The sequence below is a fragment of the Anoplopoma fimbria genome, chromosome 23, assembly GCF_027596085.1.
Source record: "Anoplopoma fimbria isolate UVic2021 breed Golden Eagle Sablefish chromosome 23, Afim_UVic_2022, whole genome shotgun sequence".
In the NCBI taxonomy this organism is placed as follows: domain Eukaryota; kingdom Metazoa; phylum Chordata; class Actinopteri; order Perciformes; family Anoplopomatidae; genus Anoplopoma; species Anoplopoma fimbria.
Genome location: NC_072471.1, coordinates 12,665,482 through 12,689,033, shown reverse-complemented (window position 1 = coordinate 12,689,033; position 23,552 = coordinate 12,665,482). Strand labels below are relative to the sequence as shown.

The 23,552-nt window shown below is 40.6% G+C and overlaps 1 protein-coding gene across 2 annotated transcripts in view; it reads left to right on the top strand.

The window, feature by feature from the left end:
* The window catches only part of ahcyl2b (adenosylhomocysteinase like 2b), a 36,229-nt gene extending 17,286 nt beyond the window's left edge, over positions 1-18,943 (top strand). Inside the window, exons 1-17 of one of the 2 annotated variants that reach the window (XM_054624287.1) lie at positions 4,971-5,051; positions 6,843-6,951; positions 11,660-11,803; positions 12,342-12,442; positions 12,557-12,659; positions 12,784-12,878; positions 13,201-13,307; positions 13,677-13,793; positions 13,903-13,966; positions 14,489-14,577; positions 14,672-14,742; positions 15,572-15,666; positions 16,381-16,479; positions 17,507-17,575; positions 17,757-17,835; positions 18,536-18,656; positions 18,799-18,943. In XM_054624287.1, the coding sequence (XP_054480262.1) occupies positions 5,001-5,051; positions 6,843-6,951; positions 11,660-11,803; positions 12,342-12,442; positions 12,557-12,659; positions 12,784-12,878; positions 13,201-13,307; positions 13,677-13,793; positions 13,903-13,966; positions 14,489-14,577; positions 14,672-14,742; positions 15,572-15,666; positions 16,381-16,479; positions 17,507-17,575; positions 17,757-17,835; positions 18,536-18,656; positions 18,799-18,805 (1,521 nt within the window). In that variant the 5' untranslated portion in view covers positions 4,971-5,000 and the 3' untranslated portion in view covers positions 18,806-18,943. Of the gene's footprint in view, positions 1-4,970; positions 5,052-6,842; positions 6,952-11,659; positions 11,804-12,341; positions 12,443-12,556; positions 12,660-12,783; positions 12,879-13,200; positions 13,308-13,676; positions 13,794-13,902; positions 13,967-14,488; positions 14,578-14,671; positions 14,743-15,571; positions 15,667-16,380; positions 16,480-17,506; positions 17,576-17,756; positions 17,836-18,535; positions 18,657-18,798 lie in introns of those variants that run through there. The other variant, XM_054624286.1, reaches the window with a different exon arrangement.
* Positions 18,944-23,552: the final 4,609 nt, after the last annotated feature.

Here is a 23,552-nt window from a genome sequence, read left to right as displayed (position 1 = left end):
CGTAGACACCCTGCGGACCATACAGCTGTGAAGACACGGCTGTATGTCGTCAGCATCGCATACCCGCTTCTATCCCCATAGGTACAACTGAGTACACAAACACGGCACGCATGCAACACGGTGTCGCAACAAATTTCAAGGCCTTCTTTTTAAGGAAAACATTTGGCTGACGGTATGTATTGCAGGGGAAGGACCTTGTTGTTTTCCAGCAAGAATCTCAACGCAAGGGAAAAAACGAAGAAGGTATAGAATGATAAATAGTAACTCATTCCAGATTATCCTATATTGGGCTGCAACTAACATCCCCTTTGCCACGGAGTCCAAGGCAATGTTTTCAAATTGCTTGTTTTGCCTGAACAACAGTCCAAAACCAAAAGATATTCAGTTTTCTATTGAAGAAAACCAGAAATGAATATAAATTTGCCCCTATGCTCAACCCTAACCTAAAAAGAACCACCTACTGCTCAGTATTTAACTCCCTGTCGTATCACTCGTCACTTAACAGGTGTTTGTATGACTGCATGGGTATGTGGCAGATTTTGCTGGTAAAAGAGAAGGCATGCCGGTTCAACCCACCCTAGTTAAACCAGAGCCTAAGAAATGTGGTGTGACGTCAGACCTGTGTGCATTTAGTTACAAATGTGTTTTTGATAGAGTCCGCTCATCTATCAGTGACATCAAAGGTGACGTCCAACTCGAGCTCCGCTGAAGTTGTGGTCTCGCTAACTTATCGTTGTGATTTCAGAGCTACTGTCGGGAGTATTTCAAGACGGCATTCACTGCTGCTGTTTGGCCAAACCTCAAACTAATCTTCCGAGGTTTTAGACAGCCTCTGGATTTCATTTTGCTCGCAAAGACTTGGAAAACATTTGAGCTAAACATTAATTTTCTTCCCCCTTGGAGTCATGCCAAAGGCTTATTGAGTGCAGCTGAAATGCAGAGGGAGCTTGGCATTTTGCACTTTGATATGTGCATTGTTCATGTGCAGAAAACTATTTTTTTATTGGAACAAATGAATTGTGAGTTTAGCAAGTTGTAGAGGAGAAAGGGGACTTGCATTGATTTCCTGTTTAGAACAGAAAGCTTTAGCAACCAAATCTAAGCTTGTAACCTGGCTTCCAGCTGTTTGTTGTTGTTGATTTCTCACCTTGGCATATGTGTGTCTTTTTTATTTAGAACCCCTTCCTGCTTTTATCCAGGTAGATCTGAAGTAATGTACTTATAAAAGGCTGCCTGCCGCCTCTTTGTTATGCCATTTTCATACACTAACGTAACCCTACCTGTAACAAAATCCACCCAGCTTGCATTCTTTTTATAACAGCTTCTGCAGTTAATCTTTTGTTCCGTCTGTCTCTTAGTGAGGGTACAGGCTGTACAAGCAGGAAGAACCTTTTTTGTGCCTTTTTTATGTCGTGTCACTGAATCGTTTGCGTCCCTGCGAATTTCGAATCAGATGTTGTTGATTTGAATTTGGCGGAAAAGGAAAGGAGGAGAGTGTGTAACCTGGTGGGTCTCAAGAAGATGGAGAGGAGCAGACAATCGGAGCACATCAAGGTAATGCTGAGTATTCATGGTGTTGCTGCTCAGGGCATGAAAACACCGGAGGCAATATAGTATATGCCTAATAACGTTTTGAGTTTTTAGTTCTATTTTTTGTTTGTTTATGTAAAGATACACACACATTTTCTAAAGGGAGTAGATCTGTCAAAATCTTTCTTCCTCTGCTGTTGGTTGTTCTTCAAACATAGAAAAGCTTTTTTAAAGTGCTTATTCTCTGACATTCTGACCTGCTTCTGTAACACTTCAGATGCTGCTGAATCAACACATAATTAATGAGCAAAACCCAGTGGTTATAATGTAAAATATGTCCTAAGAAAAGTTACAATTGTTCATTAGTGAACACTTAAAACTGTCCTAGTATCTACAGTACCAGTCAAAAGTTTGGACACACCTTCTCTTTCAACTACTTTGAATAATCTAAAATATAAAACATATTCTGGTTTGTTGAGCATTTGTTTGTTTACCACATAATTCCATATGTGTTCCTTCATAGTTTGGATGTCTTCAATATTAATCTACAATGTAGAAAAAAATAGAAATAAAAATAAAGAAAAACCATTGAATGAGAAGGTGTGTCCAAACTTTTAACTGGTACTGTACGTACAACTACATTCATTTCTGATTATTTTAGTTGAGGAATTTGCCAGTTCAGCATGATGAGCCGCAGCTGCACTACATGGCTCTGGTATCATATCTCATCACATTTGCTGCTCCGGTACATCTGTGCCTGTTTGTTTTTCCTTGGTTCCTCGCCCCAGAGGGGTTTCTGTTGTTTCACCGGGCCGGCACAGACGATCTCTCTGCCTTGTGCCACAGCTCCTATGGCGTTCAGCTCGCTTGTTTCTGTGTTCAGCTGGAGATCCCCTGCCCTGTCCTGACACAAGACTGTTTACCACAGAGTTGAAACAACTCTGTAGTAAGGGAATGGGGTTATTGCAGGGGCCAGGATAAAGATTAAGTTAGGATATTGCTGTATAGTATCACGAGTAAGATAAGCAGATGGAACACAAAGCGTGTGTGTGTGTGATCTAGGAGCCTGTAGAGTATGTGCATTTGTTATTTTTGATAAAAACAGAGTAAAAGGAAATGCAGTGGGCAGTGTCTTAATTTTGTTTAAGCACTTAAGCGTGCACTTAAGAGCAAAGTAGCACCATGTTTGAAACAGATTTGCAGTAGTTGCCTAGCAGCAATTAGGAACTATTATCTGCTTTGTGCACATGCATTTGTAAAGGGCTACTAGTGTTAAAAAAACAAGCGTGAACATGCTGTCCAAGTCATCCTCGCCAACCATCACAGTCCACCTCAGTGGGATTGCCTACACCTGGCTTCTCTCCCAGTATCCCACCTCCACTCTGCTACTGTGTTTTTCACTAGTAGTAAAGTGTTAGCAACTCTGTCTTGGTTCCCTGCAGTCCAATCTGATTGTGGAACACACACACACAAAACACACTGGTGAGTGGAAGGTGGCAGTCTCCCACATTCATTATTCACATGTCATTGAGTTCCCAATCCGCCACCATTTGTAATGGAAAGCGGCGCACTACAAGTTGGAGAGGCAAAGAGCGGGTGGAAGATTGTAAGTGTCTCAGAGGTGGAAGGAAAGAGACCGCATCGTGTACTCCATTTCAAACCAAAAGTGATCGTTCGTTTAGCCCAATATATTTCTGGTCTCTTGGAGTGTTTGCCTCCAGTGTTTTCATAGTCAAATGAGAGATGGAAGAAAATCCCACCCAGTTATGTTGTAAATATAAGGAGGTTTTTGAAAGTCATAATGATATTCCTGTCCTCAGCTGCTCTCTAAATTTTAGACCGATTTGAATAAACGCCACATAATGACTTTTCCAAACAAGCAGCCAGTTTTGCTGGGTCATGTAAACCTATTCAGTGTACTAGTACAGGAGCAGAGTGCTGCAGTCTCCATTAGTTGTCCTTAGTGACTTTCTTACATAATGCATAACAATTCTCTCTGTGATCTATCTTATCTATCTTATCTACCATATCAGCAGGTCACCGCCCACAATACGACACACTTCATTTATAGGCACAGAAAGACTCGGAGCAGGGTAGTAAGCTGCAGGAACAGCTGACCAGCATTTGGCCGGCGGGTTATTGTAATCTGCTGTGGCTAAGAACATCAGCTCATTCACTACCTTGAAATTAATCGTAAAGTCTGATTGCAGCGAGTATGGCTTGTTAGAAGTAAACTGATGGTTAATAATAACAGGAATCTGTACCATTTCTTTTTTTTTTTTGTTTGTTTTTTTGTACTATCGCTTGTTCCTGCTATTTGCCTAATATATGCAATATTTATAATTTTGGAGATTTTGTTTTTGCTTGCCTTGAACAAGTTGCAGCATAGAAATCAAATCCTGTATTTTTTACAAGTAGAGATGAATGTAATATGTCCAGAGCAGTACTTTGGGAAAGGCTCAAAAGAATGAGAGCAATAAGAAAACCTTTTCCATTATCTTTGGCAGCACCCCCTGTTCTGTAGCCTGAGCTAACCTGTGATAATCTTATCCCAAATATTGTGTCATAACTCCCTGTATCCCCTCCTCCTGAGCTCCCAAAAATGACCCTCAATCCTTCACTGCAACTCTGAGCTCCTAAAGCCCCTCATCTAAACTTCATCCGATAAACCAATCGCTGTATTATAGCCTGTTGCAGGGATCGGGGTCATTAGCACCTCCAGCTGAACTCTCATGTTAGTTTTGTCCTGCAGTAGAATGGATATGGCCTTTCCAAGGACCATCAGTTGAGAAGATAAAGATCTTCAAACTTGCATATAGTTAAAGTGAAACCTCACAGAGCAGCTAGCGTTGCTATAGCTACTTCTGTCTTTTTTTTTTTTTTTTTTTTTTTTATAGCTCGATTTAAAGGTTTACTGCTCCCTTTTGAATATTATAGCTCGATTTAATTTGTGTTTTTTGTGTGTTTCGTTTCATTGGCAAGGACTCTAGAAGCTTTTGGATAGAAAGTTGTTTAGATAACAAGTTTATGTGCTACAATTTAGGACACATTTTTATTAATTCCATAGAGTCCCACCCTAGATTTTGAGCAATACATTTAGTATTCAGTTTTCCACACATCATAACCATCTTGTGTCAGCAGATGCTACGTTTGCCTTTGGTTTTCAGGGACCCCAATCTCTTGAACAATCAACAAATAAAAAATAAGAATACAGAGGTGGGAATGAGAGAAGGGAAAAATGAAAGGAAGGGGAAACAATTCATTGCATTGTGTTTGCTGGCACATGGTTGGACCAGTTTGGGCTGGATTGCAGGAAAGCGGAGGCTAAAAAAAGAGGGAGAGGGGGGGAAGAGGTAGCCTATGAAATGATCAGACCTTGAAAGACGAGGTCCCCCTCAATGCGCGAGGCCTTTTAATCAGACGTGCATCGTACTTGCAACTTCACTGCACGCCCCAACACATATGTGGCAATGCTGAAGAAGAAAAAGATTGGGGAAAGCAGTGAGCCCTGTGTGAAAAAGGTAAGAAGAAGGGGGGGATGCCCTGACATCAGTTTCTTGAGGTTTAGGATATCGGGGTCTGGATGAAGCTGAAATGGCTAAAAACCTCAATAACCATCAGTTGGCCGATAGTGGATATTAAAGTAAGAAAATAGTACATATGTTAGAATTGTATATTTACAATTTTAGCATCAGGGAATTGTTCCGTGGCTTGCCTTTATGTGAAATGGTTGATTGTTTTTTTTGTTTTTTTTTTTTATCTCTGAGAGCTGTAATGTTTCATGGTGGAGCTCTCTCATACCTGTTTGGAAAAGAGTTGATGCTATGTGCTGCATTATAGCCATGGGGCACCACTTTAGAAATTGCTAAGAGATCACTGAACTAAGAGAAAAAATACGGTTGTGATTGGACAGCAGCTATGTCATTTGTTAATGGTCTGGCACATTGTTAATATGAATGAGCAGTGGTGGAATGTTGCTACGTACACATTTTTGGCACCTTCTACTTCTATTTACATTTTTTGCGTGTGTATTATTGTTTGTACAAAACAAGCATTGAGAAGGTGTCACTTTGGGTTCTAAGAATTTGTGATGGCATTTCTCACTATTTTCAGAACTTTTACAAACGCAACAGTTGATTAATGGAGAAAATAATCAGCAGATTAATCATTGTTAAAAGAATTATTTGTAATAATAAAATCTTGCTTTCAGGCTAGTTAATGATTAATAGTAATCTAGTGATGTGATAAGAGCATAACAGTCAAAGAGGAATTTTTCTGCATTGACTATTTTTACTTTAATACTTTTAAGAACATTTTCTGGCCGTGCATACTACATAAGTCTCCTCACACACAGCTTCCTTTCATCTGACGTGCACACACACAATGTGGTTGAATGTCAGAAATTTTGTAATTTCTCTCTTATAAAAAACAGAAAATATTTGCTTCTTTTGTACTCAAGGACGGTCTTTTCAACAAGGAGAATGATAAAGAAGGAAAATGAATGAGGAATGACTCGTGTTCTTCTTTTATGAAATCTTGAAAGCTTTTTTTTTTTTTCACCATCTCCATCATAGGACTGTGGCATTGGCAAAATCTCTCACTTCGACAGAATGAATGATTGTAAAGATTTGGGGGCGTCATTCAACAGCTTGACTCAGTCAGAGAATAAATACAATGTTGTTTTCATGCTTTACAGCATACAGCCCCCCCGTCCTGTGCTTTTATGGTTGGAATAAGTCAGCTATTTGCACTGTAATATTATCATTACATGAATTATGATTCACCAAGCTATTGACTCTCTAATAACGGAAAGATCAACAGAGCGATAGAAGCACGGACCGTTTGTGGCCTGACTCCACTACAGTTAATGGCCAAACACCTCCCACTTATTTCACAGGCCCAGAATGAACTGTTGTACCTTCGTCAGCTGTGTGGCCTTGTCACTGCTTGATAATAGCCCCATTGTCTCCATTATCTCTGAAAGTCAGAGTGAACTCAAAGCCGGGCTCCTGCCTTGCAGACGGCAGGGCAATTGTTCTGTCTCTTCTTTTTTATTATCACCCTTCTTTATCTTGTACCTCTTAAAAACATTTATAAGTTACAGGATTCTGCTGTCCCTGCATTAACACCAAATGACGTGACTTAAGCGGAAATGTAGTATTTAAAGATGCAGTCCAAGTTTCCTCTCAAAAACTGTATATCTGAATTATATATCTGTAAAGAAGTTGTTCATGTGATCCACATTAAAGCACTAAGCATAATCTGTATCCAGCTCTGATCTCTGTCCTCTTGTGCTCTCTGTCCACGAGCAGATCCAGTTTGCGGACCAGAAACAGGAGTTCAACAAACGTCCCTCCAAGATCGGCCGGCGCTCTCTGTCCCGCTCCATCTCCCAGTCGTCCACAGACAGCTACAGCTCAGGTAGACACGCACAAACACACACACACCCTCCTATTGCTCAATCTCAATAGCCCACTAGCGATTATGACATGTTTCCATTATGTTTTTGTTTTTTTATGAAAGCGGAGATTTCGATCAGTGTTTCACCTGGAGGAGTAGTTGGCTGGCTTTGTCTTTTTCCTTTGTGTGATTTTGTACTTTGTGCTCAGCTCACTGCTGTCCTTGTCTCTCCGGCTCTCGTTCTCACACTCTGACACTGCGGTTCATGTGAAACTGGGGGCTCTGTGTTCAGTGGATTAGCTGCTGGTGGTCCACTGGAGAGTGGGAGGTTAAAGCATATCCTAGTACTCCTACAACCGGGGGAAAACGAAGGTTAAATAATGTAGGGAACAAACAAGGCAAAGTGGGAACTGCAGTGACCTTCGTATTTATCTCTCTGATAAATAGGAAGCTACAGCCAGGACATGGTTAGCTTAGTTTAGCATAAAGACTGGGAACTAAGGGGAAACAACTTCCTGCTTCTATCCAAAGGTAACAAAACGAGTCTACCAGCACCTCTAAAGCTCACCAATTAAACATTAAAACAAATGTATGTTTTTTTTCTTCCTAGGTACAGAAAACAATGTGTAAAAATCACAACTTGCTGGGCTATATCTTGGCCGCACACAGTGACTTCCCTGAGTCTTGTCGACACTATGAGGTTTCTAGGCAATCAGCGACAGGATAGCCAATAAGAGCACTGCATTTCCCAAAATGTCTGTGCTAGAAATAGTAGGATAGCATCAAGATTAGAGAGCACAGTCTGATATGAATAACTCTGTCATCCATTCCCGCCCTTCCCTGCTCTCTGTCTTACCCTTCAGCCCTCTCCTCTTGCCATCACCACTCAAAGAGCCTTCAAACTTGAAGCGGCGTAAGCAGAGTATAAACATTTCCGATAACTCTGCTTTTAGAGTTCCTGCTGTGTGTCGGGTTCATTCACAGACCACAGATCTACCATTGACACCATTAACATTACGAATTAATCTGTACTGCTCGGACAGTGTCTCTCTCAGCAGAAAATGATGGACGCACAGATGGACGACAGATGGACAAGTGACTTTCAGTCAGTATTAGTGGATGGCCGTAATGGACCCGCCAGGTCAGGGGGGCAAAAAAAAAAACTAGGGAGTATTCAGTACCCTTATTTAGAGAGGATGAAACATTTTGTAACTTCCTGTCGGCACAATTGCAGGCAGCCACACGGCTGAGAAAATAAATATGTTTAGTTTTTGTATCATTTGGAATATATAGGGTTTTTCTCTGTGGGTGAGGTGGTCATGCTGAGTCACTAAAAGACAAACATATGGTTTCTTTAGAAAAAGAGCCTTAGCTAATACTACAATATAATTTATACAAATTACAGAGGGAGGGATTTTCTAGTGTTCTTACCTGGGTTAAGAAAAATACTCTAAACAACTTTTGCCCCCGTTTTGATAGTTTAGTTTCTTAACTACAGTGCCACCGACTAACCTACTTGAAATTTACATATTTCTTGTTTGGTCTTTAAATTCTGCTCTGTATTTGCTTTGCAACTCCAACATCAAAATTGACACACTCAATGTAGACATACTCGCTTTCTATGGTGAGACTTTTGTTCCAGTTCCCTGTGACTCACATCTTGTGTTCTCCTTTCTTCCCCTTTTTCTCTTCACTTGTCTTACCTCCTCTCACCTCAGCTCTTATTCCCCTCCCTCCTGCAAACAGATCAGAACTCATTAAAACACTCGACCTCCCAAGAAACCTTCCACTCCAGCCTGAAACTGTGAGATCATGGCTAAAGTATAATCTGGATTTTTTTTTTTTTTTTTTTAATGATTTCACGAGCTTGTCTGCACTAGTGCTGTTGGATTCTTGACTTAACACCTTAACAGCAGGAAATGTAAACTGAGTGAAATGAGTGCTGCCGATATGAAGGTTATTTCCAGAAACGTGTGCAGCCCTATTTTCTCCCCCTTTGAACCCTCTGTTTTATGCTCTCCTTTTTTTTTTTTCTCCCCCGTCTCTGCTGACTCCCTGTCTTCTCGCATAATTCCCTCGCAGGAGTGCCTCTTATTTCTCTGATGGTTCCCACAGTGCAGAGGACACGCTGAACACACTTGTAGTACTTTTCCCAAGGCCACTTTGTTATAGATTATCTTCAATAAGGGCTCCTCTTAAGGTAGTGGTCCAAGTCTGTAAAAGCATTTATGAATCACCTTTTTAATAAATTTAACAACATGTCTGTTTTTTGGGATTAAATAAGAGACAAATTAAAGATGTATGTTGTTATGGAAAGACATTTTTATGTTGTTCATCGACTCTAGCATTTTGTTGATTATGTAGATGTAAAGAATTTTGTATGACCATAATCTGTCAAATCACCCCATCACTCTTAAAGGGGAACCCCACCAATTTCAGAATGCCCGGTCTGTTAACAGGTTTTGGGAGTACTAAAGTACTTTAATGCACATTTTAGATGTATATTTGAAAGAAGTGAATCTGTAATAAGTCTTGGTAGAGACTTTAAAATTAGAAGTATTATGTTTGAGTTGTGGAATAGGTTAAATATATTTTCCTTTTTAGCTCTTGGTGGTATCTAAAATCCCTCTGTGTGAATGTAGAATACTTTTTTCTTTTTTTTTTTCTTTACCAGCACACTGTCTCTGGCTTTGTCCCAGTATCCTTTCCAAGTATCACTACATCCACCCTCATGATCCCTAAGATCTCCTAGGCTCACACGCACCCACCCTTTCCTCCTGTCAGTACGGATGGGAGGTTTCAGAAGAAAACGGTAGACTTGTGGATTATTACCTTCTCTTTTTCTTTTAAAGCCTTTCACTTCCTGGAACAGTACAGCATGTTCTTTAACGTCTGTATTGTTACAGAGCTGGCGAGGAACCCAGTGTTATTTGGAGTGGGTCCATGGTCATTTTGAAAGGCAGCTCGAAGTGATATTGGCATCGTGTACCTGCTCTACACGAGAGGGACGTACCTGTGTAGTGAGTCAGCCTTAAGCACAGGAAACCTCTCAGTGTTGGTGGCAGACATGGAGGCATCTTATTACTAAGTACGCTGCTGCACTGTGGGCACTACTGTTTCTGTCTCCAAGAGGTGCACCGATACCTCTCTATGACAGGTTTCTTTTTTTTTTTTTTTCTGTACAAGTGTTGAAACACATTTGTACTGTGTTTACTCTGCGGTGTTGTATTGGAAAGAGACTGGAGTTTTTTTTGCTGAGGGTTTTGCAGGCTGCAGTGCTTTATAATCAGTGCAGAATCTGTGGCCTCCCAAAGTTGCAGGGTTGGGGGAAAGTACAGGCTTTATTCACAGCGAAGAAACCAAAGGCGCATTGTGTTTGTTCTGCAAATAAGTGAAAGTGCTTTAGATAAAACATAGAGGCATGACAAGATCTAAAAGTAACAAAGCAATATAACAGAGAAACACATAAATAGGATTCAAAAGGATTAAAACAAAGTATAACAGAAGATTAACATAAAATCAAATGAGGCATATTAAACAGTAGAATAAATATTACAGTGCAAGATATGAAATTAGTTTAAGAACAGAGATGTTTTAAGCTCTGATTTAGAAAACTGGAGCAGACTTCAGTTTCTCGTGATAGCACACAAACGGAAAACTGCTTCTCCACATTTAGCTTTGACTTTGTTATGAACCATCCATGTCCTATAAGACAAAGAAGAGGCATATATATGGTAGGATATATATGGTGGGGTAAGGACCCTGTCTGTCCTGGGCATCTTCTCTCCTGTCTGCACTGATGCCAGACAGATTTGCTTTGTGATGATTTAAATGGCTGTGATTTGAGATGCAACAGTGCAGCTTAGAGGCACCCATTAGCATCACATCCAGTTCCTTAATCTCTCATCTTAGTTTGTTTGAGACGGGGCGTGGGGGGAAATCTCATCAGCCCCAGAGAGAGGAGTTCCATCTTTTTGTCATCTTTGTCATCAGAGGGATTGATGTCAATGAATGTGCTCGGGGTGGAGGCTAACGACAACGTGGCAGTGACCGGCGGAGGCTGGATTTAAGGCAGGGGAGAGTGAAGGGGGTAGGATTTAGGAGACTGATCCATAAGCTGGTTGTCAACACTCTGACATTGAGGCTGATGTTTTTTTGTTTTTTCTTTGTGGTGCTGAGGCTGCCGTTAGCCAAAATGCATCGTCATAGGGCCTGGTTGATGGGTGTCACAGACTGAACCACAAATGGTCACTCTGTGCTTTAACTGCCACGAAAAGATATCTGCGTCCCCAGAACAGATTGAAGTTATCAATGTAAATCAACACTATCAGATCTTAGGTTTTGCTGAGCCTTTTTAAGACTCTGCTGAACTGGTTGATCCCTCTGTGAGCAGTGGTCCACTTACCAAAAAAAAAGACTTCTCCATTTGGAATGTCCTTTCCCGTTTCAAGTACCAGCAATCTTCTGTGCAGTTTCTATCAGTCTGTGCACTTCGTCAATTCAGAATGCAAAGTAGAAATCCAGGGCACAATTTTAACGTTGGGGGCAGCAGAGGGCAGTTCAAAGTACATGATCGCAAACTACACTTGTGCTTAATTGTTCTACATGTACAAATTGTTTATAAAAACGTACATTTACTCATATTTTGAGATGTCTGTCAATATTGTACTTTAATGTGTGTCTGACATAGAAACAATACTTTTGTCTATGTGTGCGTTTCTTCTGACAGCGGCATCATACACGGACAGCTCTGACGATGAGACGTCTCCTCGGGACAAACAGCAGAAGAACTCCAAGGGCAACGGCGACTTCTGCATCAAAAACATCAAACAGTCCGACTTCGGCCGCAGAGAGATCGAGATTGCAGAGCAAGGTAAACTGTCCCCACTCCAAAAATGGGCGAACTTAAGGGTTTAGTGGATGCAAGTCGGTAGCCAAGTTCCCTTCCTAATGTAGCGCAGATTTGAACTGTAACGGCAGTAATGCAAACATGAGGGCTAATACAAAGTGTTTTTTGATGTGTGCGTGTCAATGTGGGGGGGGGTGTGTGTGCTGTTATGGTGTTCTCACTACAAGTGAGAACACCATTTAAGAACCAACACATTAGTGCACATCATCCACTAATTACTTCACAGAACATACAGAGAGCCATACAGAGAATCCCTACAGGCTTCTTTCTCACACACACACACACACACACACACACACACACACACACACACACACACACACACACACACACACACACACACACACACACACACACACACTTACATCCTTAGCATCACTAACTCCTTCAGCTGGATGAGTCGTTGGATTAGTGATGAAGTATTTAAAGGATTAAATGATGGGAATTCCTTAACCACCCAGCTGATTATCCACTTATGTGTTCATTTGCGTGTCTCTCTCAGAGATGCCGGCCCTGATGGCTCTGAGGAAACGAGCCCAGGGGGAGAAACCCCTCGCCGGTGCCAAGGTCGTGGGCTGCACCCACATCACTGCCCAGACTGCTGTGAGTGGGAACACAGAAAACACACACACACACACACACACACAGCCCCAACATAAGAGGGTTTTACCGCAGCTGCCACAACAAAAAGTCAAACTTGACCCTTGTTCTCCTCAGGTGCTGATGGAGACCCTGTCAGCTTTGGGGGCTCAGTGCAGATGGGCAGCCTGCAACATCTACTCCACCCAGAATGAAGTGGCAGCTGCCCTGGCAGAGGGAGGTGAGACTGGGAGTTCCTGTTTGTGACACCTGCCCTTTATCCTTCTCTCCTGTTTTTTCCCTTCTTAGAATATCTAGATGCTCTCTCCATGTCTACGTATAAAATGCTTCCTGTCTCTTTCTAGGTTTCAGTGTGTTCGCATGGAAGGGTGAGTCAGAGGACGACTTCTGGTGGTGCATCGATCGCTGTGTCAACGTGGAAGGCTGGCAACCCAACATGGTAGCACACCTACATTCTAAATAAAGCTCACTTATGCTTTCTATTTATTCCTACAGGTGCAGCTATTTTCAACAGAAGACCTAGATCTTTTTAAATACAAGGAATCTATTTTTATACTGAGTAGAAGTACATGAAGGATAAAATAAACAGCAAATTGTTGGGTTTTTTTCTTTTTTTTTCTTCAACCATAACATTTGTTAGACATGCAGGAAGAAACTGCAGAAATAAGTTAATAAAATATTTTCATGGACTTATTAAGTATTAAGCAGATATGTCTTAGTCCACATTTTGCATCCTTATTTTTGTATTTTCTTTCTGTCAGATCTTGGATGACGGTGGAGATCTGACTCACTGGATCTATAAAAAATACCCCAACATGTTCAAGAAGATCAAGGGCATTGTAGAGGAGAGTGTGACCGGTGTGCACAGGTGGGACTCACAGCATGAACACTTTCTTGCTTTTTGTCATCAACCTAAGCAATGTTTTCATAAAAAAAAAAATGACCTTACCTCAGATAATACGAGTTCTGGTTTTTGTTGTTTTTATTTGAGAATATACAAGTAAATTGTTGCACAAACTCACACTCAAACGCAGACATGCACTTACACACTCCTGATTTCCCGGTGGTGTAACATCGCCATCTGGTGGTGAAAATGTTATCATTAATACTGCACTGAGACAACACAATTGCTGTGTATATAACACTTGAATGTCAGATAGGATATTTGTTTTACATTTAACAATTCACAAATTAATATGATTAAAACTAAGCCTGTCTTAAAACATATTCCCTGTAGGTTGTACCAGCTGTCCAAAGCTGGGAAGCTTTGTGTCCCAGCGATGAACGTCAACGACTCAGTGACCAAGCAGAAGTTTGACAACCTCTACTGCTGCAGGGAGTCCATCCTGGACGGGTAGGAAACAGCATTGAGTGTTGCAGGGCAATTACACCCAACTCTCCTCTGCTCCAAACAGTCTGAATAAATATTATGGCTGTCAGTATAATTGTGTTTCTGTCCTCAGCCTGAAGAGGACCACTGATGTCATGTTTGGAGGCAAACAGGTGGTGGTGTGTGGATACGGAGAGGTAAGGCAGACATTTCCATACAGGCTTGAACATAATGCTTTTTCACTGAGAAACCATATACGATATTTATCCTGAAATACAAGTCGGGTAAAATGTATTAAAGCTAAAATAAATCCACTTATAAAAATGGAAAGATCTGGACGTAGGTTAAAAGACAAATAAGAGATGATTTTCAAAAAATGTTGCACTTTTCCTTCAAATGGAAAACTTAGTGGCACTAACTCGTGCATCTCCAAACATAATTCTAATAAGAAGTATTTTTTTTAAGACACCAAAGTATATGTCGTCCCACAATTTAGTATTCAAAAAATGGTCTTGAAACAACTTTATTACCATGGAACAGTGTATAGAGAGCTTTGTGCTTATAGAAAATCCTCACTGACTGTAGAGGAGGCTAGCTGCTGTCTACAGCTTCTGTTAGAACTTATTCTAACTTAGGGAAGTCACAATAGCTAAAAATGATGGATAAATGGTTCACATTATTATTGTTGTATGATAATATCACATGTCTGTTATCACCAGGTGGGAAAAGGCTGCTGTGCCGCCCTCAAAGCAATGGGCTCCATCGTCTACGTCACAGAGATCGACCCGATCTGTGCCTTGCAGGCCTGGTAAGACTCAACTGGTTGAGTTCCTTAAAGGCTCACTGCCGGTGTTGACGTTGCATTAGTCTTATGCACCTAAATGTCTTTCTTCCCAACACAGCATGGACGGCTTCAGGCTGGTGAAACTGAATGAAGTTATCAGACAAGTGGACATCGTCATCACCTGCACAGGTCTGTGCAGCCACTGTCTCTTTCTGTGTGTTTCTCTCCATGAATAAGAATCTCTCATTCACTTGAAAGGTGGCCAAGATATAAATGTAAAAGGAACATGCTATTCTGTCAGTGTTTGTTCAGGATGACTGAACAGATAGTCTGTCATTGTCATCAGAGTCTAACAGCCACTAATGAAGTTCTCACCTCAGCAGCCAGGGAGTTGTCCTGAACACTTAATTAGAGCAGAGAACTTCTTGTCTCTCTGCTTCATTACCTAATGTTGCTGGCAGGCCTGAAGCAGAGGGCTCTCCTAAGGGTGACTGCAATTGAACAGAAATGATAATAAAGTAGACGAAGGCACTTGGCTTTTGTTTTAAGATTGTCCCAATAAAGTTACAAAGTGTTGTAAAATACATAAAACAGGCCAATCATTAGATCCTATAAGGTACTGCTAAAATTGATTTAGATTGATCCTACTCCTATTCAAGTCATCCTTGCATCCAGCATGTTCCCAAATTGCAAAAGTGTAACTTTACCCTAATACATATAGCATTTTGTTGAAGATGCACTACGCAGACAGGTGGACCACTCGCATTAAATCACACTGTCGGATTAAATTAATTATGCTTATGCTCTTTGCTTAAAGAAGTCATTAAAACCTAGTTTTACTGTAAGTGCCTTTTCATGGTGTCATTAGATACAACTTTAAGTTTGCTCTACTCTCTTTCTTTGTGCCTGTCTACTTTTTGTCTTCTTTACATTTTTGCTTTATCACCGTTTTAACCGTTGGTGCATTTGTCATCATCTTACTTTCTCTTTTATTTCCCTCTCTCTCTCGCTCCATCAGGCAATAAGAACGTGGTGGTGAGAGAGTACCTTGACCGCATGAAGAACGGCTGCATTGTCTGCAACATGGGACACTCCAACACTGAGATCGATGTGGTCAGTTAGCAGCTTTTAATAACTTGTGAAGCAACAAAAAAATAGTGAATGACATACCAAGAGACATAAAAGATGAAAACGTAATCGAAAATCAGCGATACGGCAGCAAACTGCTGTATTGGTCTATAACAAAGTTACATTTTTTACCCCTCTGTGCAGTGTAGCTAATGAATCAGTTTGAACTATTAAGATATTTTACCTCTACCACTACCTTTTGCCAATTTCACTGTTCATAATCCCTTAATGAAGGTTCTAATCCCACTGGTTCATGCCATTGTTAGATCAGCTTAGTTCTGCAGTAAACAAGACATTTAGGCTTTTTAATCATGTGTTCATGACGAGGGTTATACAGTGAGCGCATCATTAAAATACAATCAAATCACAACAAATGAACAGCTACCAATAACATAGAGCACACAAATGAAAGTCATGGTCCACAGATTGAATTCCCCTGACCATAAAACAGGGAGAACACTTGTTAGGAATAGTAAAATATGAGAAGAATTCTTACAGAAGACAGCAAACAGGAAAGTAGCTCAGACACTACAAGAAGTTGTGACTCCCTTCTTTAAGTACTTTAGTACTGGAAAAGAAAAAAGCACACCGAGTCAACTTCTGGCCCGGGATGACAGACATATGACAGCTCAGCCCAACAGAACTAAGAGGTGGAAGTGGAATCAAATAATTGCTGATGATGTTGTGCTCATCCTTTAGGCAAGCCTGAGGACTCCTGAACTGACCTGGGAGAGAGTGCGCTCTCAGGTGGACCACGTCATCTGGCCCGATGGCAAGAGAATAGTGCTGCTGGCTGAGGTAAGCTTTGGGGGCACACTCAGCATACACACACTGACACGGTCTTACCCAGAGGACTTTGAAAGAACATATCAGTAGATTCATTTAGATTCTTAGTTGGATATATTAGCTGCACAGAAATGGTGACAGTCAAATTTCCGTCAACAAATTTTATTTCAGAAAATATACGACAGATCAAACAGACACACAGAACCAAGCATATGCACATTGCAGGTTAAAACAAGGTGTGTGTTTGTGTGTGTGTGTGTGTTACAAGCTGTGAGGCCAGAAAGACAACCTGCCAGCCCTCTGCTGTTTGTCTCTCTGCTGCTGTTTGATCTCCAGCAGGTTTCAACCACATCTGTAGACCAGCCTCTCCACCCTCACCTCTCCTGCCTCCACCACCACTCTCTGTTCCAACACTAAGTTTAAAATCATGATACTTGTTCATTACCCTTTGTTTCATAAATTTGCCTTCAATCATGATATGTGCTTGGCTCCATTGCTAAACTAGAGAGAGAGAGAGATGAGACATAAAGACGAAGTTTGGCTGATGAGTCGATCTCAGCTGTGGAGGCAGTACTGAGGGCACAACATGCCATAATGGCATTAAAAACACTCATCATTTTAAGATTATGGGACTAATTGCAGGTTTCAGTATTGAACAGGATGTTTCGTGTGCACTGGCCATCAAAACCTTAGTATCTGTTTTAATTCTGCTTTTTTATCTTGCAACAATAATACACGTCTCTGTTCCCACTTCCTCTAAGCTGCAGAGTGTTTCAGTTTTACATACTAACTACCTAATTTTCTGCAACACTTGGGAAAATCAATCACTGCAATGCAGCATATCAGACAGCAGCTAGTAACAGTTTATTATTTTGGGCATCACTAAACATCTTTTGTTAATGTAAGTTGCACAGTACTGACTTCAGAATCAAGACGAAGCAGTTGCTGATAAGATTTCAAAAAGCAAAATTTTTTCTCTCAACTGGAAAGAGGAACCTTGCTGACTCTTAACTTTGTGTTGCTTTGTCTTCCTCTACAGGGTCGCCTGCTGAACCTCAGCTGTTCCACTGTGCCCACCTTTGTCCTCTCCATCACCGCCACCACCCAGGTAAAACACAAGAGCAATTTCTGTCTCATTTTACATTGTTGTGCATTGAACAGTTTTGTTTTTTTACATTTCGTGCATTGCTCTCACTTTGTTTTTGTTTATCACTTATAAAGAATTTGATAATTTTTGTTTGTTTGTGTGTGTGTGTGTATGTGAGTAACGCTTGTGTGTCTCCGCCCAGGCGCTGGCTCTGATAGAGCTGTACAATGCCCCAGAGGGACGCTACAAACAGGATGTTTACCTGCTCCCCAAGAAGATGGGTAAGCTTTGAGATTTTAACAAAGACTGCTAAATGCAAAAAATACACAAAATATAAGTATATGTGCACACAAACAAGGAAATACATAATAGCCTTGTATGGTACTTAAGACGCCACCAAGCAGGAAGTTACTTGCAGTGAGTTTGTTTTTACCCAAGCAGAGAGCCTGCAGGCATATTGCATTTATCTCTATAGACAACACCGTCTCACCTGTTCAGTCCGGAGTCGTCTCCATATCGTTCACAGTAGAAGTGTGTGTGTGTGTGTGTGTGTGTGTGTGTGTGTGTGTGTGTGTGTGTGTGTGTGTGTGTGTGTGTGTGCGTGCGTGTGTTGCCTCTTGGGGTCAGAGCGGAGCACATACATGATAAAGAAAAACAGGGAGTCAAATGTAGGTCAACCTGTCAGTGACTGCTGCTGTTACCACGGCACACACTGACGGAAAAGATGATGGAGGGAAAGAGGGAAACAATGAAAGGAAGAGCTTAGGAAAGAAATGAGGTTAAGATGCAAAGAAGGATGAGGAGAGAGGAAAGCAGATGAGGAGGAAGATGGAAGACAGTGCAGAGGAAAAAAAAAAAAGAGATAGAGAGACGGTAAACCCTAGAGCCTCCCTCTTCCTTTTCTCATTTGAATGATTAAATAACCTCAGACGCCTGCTGAATGTTAACATGTTCCTCCTCTCTCTCTCTCTTGCCCTCCAGATGAGTATGTGGCCAGCCTACATCTCCCTACGTTTGACGCACATCTTACAGAGCTGAGTGACGAGCAGGCCAAATATCTGGGCTTGAACAAGAACGGGCCCTTTAAGCCAAACTACTATAGGTATGGAACCACTTCAACACAATCTATTTAAAGATACAATCACTTAAAGGACGAAACTGTGAAGTTTGAGTCATGGTTGTGGCAACACCTTTTACACCAACTTATCATCCTAACTTGCTTGCTTTCTCTTTTTGTCTTGAAGGTATTAAACCCAGTGTCGGGGGTCGGACTGAAGAAATGCAAATACTCCATGAAAGGCACAGACTCATTGAAGGAGAGGAGGATGAGGAGAACACAAGGAAGGACGGATGGACAGAACAGTCAACACACCTGCTTTATATTCCGGGGGGGGGGAGGGGGGGGGGAGACTAAGCCTGAGGGGGAGGGGGGAGGGGGGGGCAGAAGGGCGTGGCGTTCCCTGCGATCATGGCAGCCGTTTTTATTTATTCACGCTCGACAACAATAATGATAACATTAACTCTTAACTCTGTGGAGCTACTCCTGCCATTCGCCACTAGCTAGCTCATAAACACCTTCTTCTGGAAGATGTTTCACTTCTCTTCCACTCGTCATTTCACCACCATTATCTCTTTCTCTTTAGTCGCTCATTTGTGTGTCGATTGTACGTACATCCTCCATCCTCCCTTATCATTGCCAGATCTTTTATTGTTTAACTATTCAAGATGAAATTATTGATGCTGAAAAGATATATATACTATATAAAAAAAAAAACTTGATTAAAAAAAAAAAAAAAAAATCAGTGTGAATGAAAATGACCGTTGGAGATTTAGTGACGGACACTTTTTTCCTGTTCTTTTTTTGTTGTCTTTTCTTTTCTACCTGTGATTATGTTTTTGTTTTTTTTCTCTCACGGTTATATTGCGAAGGTGGAGTTAGACCTAGTGGGCGGGGTTAGGCAGGATCTCAGGGTCCAATCATATCATGTCTTTTATTTGATCGTTTCATTGAGATTCTCTGTCATGTCTGTTTTTAAACAATTCTTTTTATGTCCCTTGGGATCAGCCTGTAGTTTGTCAGAACTTCTTTCGTAGTACGACTGGATGGTGAACCGGTTCTTCCAACCTGTCACTCAAAGCCACAGTGAAACCATCTCATTGGCTGCTTCTTCCTCGGCTTCCAGCTGCTCACATGGCGCCAGTGTTTACGTGATGGGAAGTATTTCAAGCTTGTGAGAGCTAACCTTTTCATTTAGTCTCTTTCTTTCTCAAGAATAACTATACTATATTTGAAGCATGACAGGTTGTCAGATCATTACAAGGGGTATACTGTATATTTAGATATTTATATTGAAATTAAGATTTTTCTATCTTTTTCTGTCTTTCGCCATTTAATATCATTACTTTTGGGGAAAAAAATAAAAATGTCAATAAGATAAGCAATTTAATCTTCTAATAAGTGTAATAAATGTACTTAACCCACACTATGAATACTGTGACAACATATTTACAGAGATACCAAATGAGCAGCAAGTTGCTACCTGGCCGGTACTTAAACAGATTTCATTAATCAGGTCCTCCTTGAAGTATGGTGCTGTTGAGATTTACTGTACTTACCATACACACCACAACTCTTTGGTACTCACAGATGAAGTCAAGGGGTTCATTTGGAAAAATAAAAATCTGGGATCTGAATTCCACCATGATTTATTTTCTTTACTTCCAAGAAGCACATTTACCTTCATTGCAAATTCATGAGCATTTGCCTGTAAAGGGACCCCCCCCTTTAAAAAAAAAAAAAAAGAAAAAAAAAGATATCCAAACTCTGCATTCTATCCCTGATATGTTTTAGTTTCTTCTCCCCCCCACCTGAAAGGCTTTGACTCTACCAGTATTATGAACTGCACAGTCGTCATTCTCGGCAGCTCGTCCCCAGATGACCTGATGGTGGAAATTAAAAAAGTCCTGACAGTCATTTCACCTGACAGCCCAGTGCACCCCGCCATTATACCGGCTCTGCACCTGAGCCAATCAGGTTCTCTCTAACCTCTACCCTGCTGGGAGACACTGCCAGCTCCGCTCTCACAGAGAGGGATCAAATGCTGAAACACTCACATAGAGTAGATCTTTATCCAGGTCTGAAAATGTACTGCATTTTGTACGGAAAATAAATGTGATCATATTACAGATTTTGAAATAGCACAACAAGCTGTGTTTACCAGTTTAACAAACACTTTTGCCTACTCAAAATACAAATATGCACAAATTATTTTTTGTTGTGACATTATGAGTAATATCATTATACAAGATTCATTCAAACCAAAGTCTTCAAAGGAATATTTAGACATTTTGGTAAATAGAGTTGAGAAAAAGTACACCACTCATTTTTGTATGATACATTTGTTGCAGGAGCTAGCAGCCAGTTAGCTTATCTTAGCATAAAGGTAACAAAAGCCAAAAAACAGCACCTCTTAAGCTAGGTTTATTTTTTGTATAAATGAAACAAAACTGTCATGTCAATCAGTGACCTTTTTAAAAGTGCTTAGAGGAAGTTTGTTGCCTTTGGGCGGAGCCAGGCTAACTGTTTTCCCAAAATGTCCAAATATATCTTTTCAATTCAGTAAAAGCAAATTAAAGTCTAAAGAAATAGAAATTTCAAAGGTGCATAGGAACCTTCCCAGATAAACCTGGCATATGTCCATAAGCCACCACGTAATGACAAGATCCCACACTGTGTCACGGCCCACACAACCTCAACGTCACTTTGTTCCCTGCTAATGTTTGTGCATTTCTCCTTGTTCTGTTGAGAATCCCCTCTTCAAGTAGTGTGACCTGCTGTCAGTGTAGCTCTTAAACCTCTTGTCTCGAGTCTTATTTTTCCCTTTTGTAAGTGTGAATGTGTGTCAAAAATGTTCCCTCTTCACAACCTTTTTTTTGTTGGCCATGGTTGCTTCGTTAACAGCTGCCTCAGGATCCTAGCCTGTGCGTTAGGGGGAGAAACCATTTTTTTTGTTTTGTCAGCAGTAAGCTGACCAACAGACGGGTGGGCGGGGGAAGACACCAGCATCATATATGTATATGCATACTATATACAGATATGACAACCTTTAAAAGTATAGGAAGGTAAAAGAAGAATCCACTCCTGTATTTATTGTTGTAAATCCTCATACAGTGCAAACTGGCGAAATTCTCAAAACAAGTTTTAAGTTGTCTAATAAAGAAAAAAGAAACCTGTGTTTAAATATTGCAAGTGATAATGGTAGATGATGAGCAATAATTTAAAACATTCTGTAATCTTAATGAATAAAGATGTAAAAATTCTAACCACTTTGTGTGCATCGCCTTGATTTGACTCCTTTTCATGACTTAATCACCCACTTCTTCAGGTGTTTGATGTGTGTTTCTCCAGTCTGTATTCATACAGAATGGTTTTCTTAGTAGCTGTGTGTATGGGGAGAGGGGGAGAGGGGGCCCGAGTGCGCAGCTGCTGAGGTCTGTCAGTGATCCACAGTGATCTCATCTGAGCCAGTGAACAGACAGGGACATCTCTGACATCAACAGCTGGCTATGATCCCTTATTTATTCTTGACACAAAAATAAGATTAGACGAATAGTTTGACAAATATAGAATAAGATGTAATCTACAACAGTCCAAAGTACGATTCAAAGGTTTTTACAAATATCAGCACATATTCTCTCAACATGTTTGTTTCTCACTCGTTTGACAAGAAATACCTTGAAAGTTATTTTAAGATATAATCTGATCCTTTCCTCGCTCAAAATAAACTCCAATTCAAATGCTCTTATCTGTAGAATTTTAAATGCTTGGTTCTAAGAGAATGTTCAGTTTTTTTTTACAAAAATAATTCCTGCAAAAGCCTCACTCAGATATAATTGTTCAAGGGGCACTCCTTCAGATGTACTTAAGATCAATGTCCTCATGTAAAGTACTTCTGAGCCTGTAAAAATAATTGTATAATGACTTCTGTAGATCAGGAGGAGCCATTTTATTTCGGAGAAAAAAACCCTTATAATGTCACCAGGGTTATTTGGGTTGGGCTTGGAGACTAAATTTAAAACAGAAAGCCTGTGTAAGAAACTGGGGGGCATTATGGGAATCCTAAAAATTCTGTATTTTTGAAGCTTGACCCATCTTGGGACTAAATTTCAGGTTTTCTTGGCCCCTGCCACTTGAAATTTGACCCCAAACAATATGCGTTTATGATTATAAAAAGAAAACCTGTATTTTTAATGCTTACCTTTTATCATACCTCGAAGTAAACATAATCACCAAAGCCAGATAAATAACATTTCTTCTATGCAATACAACTCGTTCTCCCTTATCGGTTTAATAAGAAACAAAGTATTTATGGATTTAAAGCTTTGTCAGGCTTGAGTCTAAATTGATTCAACCAGCAGTGTATAATTAATTAATAATTCATTTGTCCTCCATTGTCCTGCCATGTGGTCCCGTTCTACCAGAAGCTCAAGCCTACATTCAACTGTGCAATCCAATCACGTCATCTTAAGTGTTTTTTTCACAGTGTGTGGGTTTGTTTTGGTAGGAACGTGTGTGTGTGTGTTTGGCAACCTACACACCAACCCCCACCTCCGCTTATCAATAATTCACTTGCTGTTTTGCAGGGAGGGAGACATGAGGTGAAGTAGCTGCAGGGGGGCGGCCCACCTCCACCTCCATCTCCATCTAACATTTAAACTGGAGCAGTCAGAGAAATGAAGAGGCAGACACATGAACTGATCTGGAACCCCTGACAGCAGATTACATTACTAGACATTTTATTGCCTAGGAGAAAATCTTGTTTATGAATGCAGTGTGACACAGCTGGTAGGAAACATACCAAAAAATATATATAATATAATATGCAAAAAAATAAGACCTCAGATGATCCTGCTACAAGGCAACTTGCCTAGTTTCGCAGAGTAACTGTCATCTCAGCCTGCTGGAATTCACCTCTGTTTAAGTTGCCTTTTAATTACA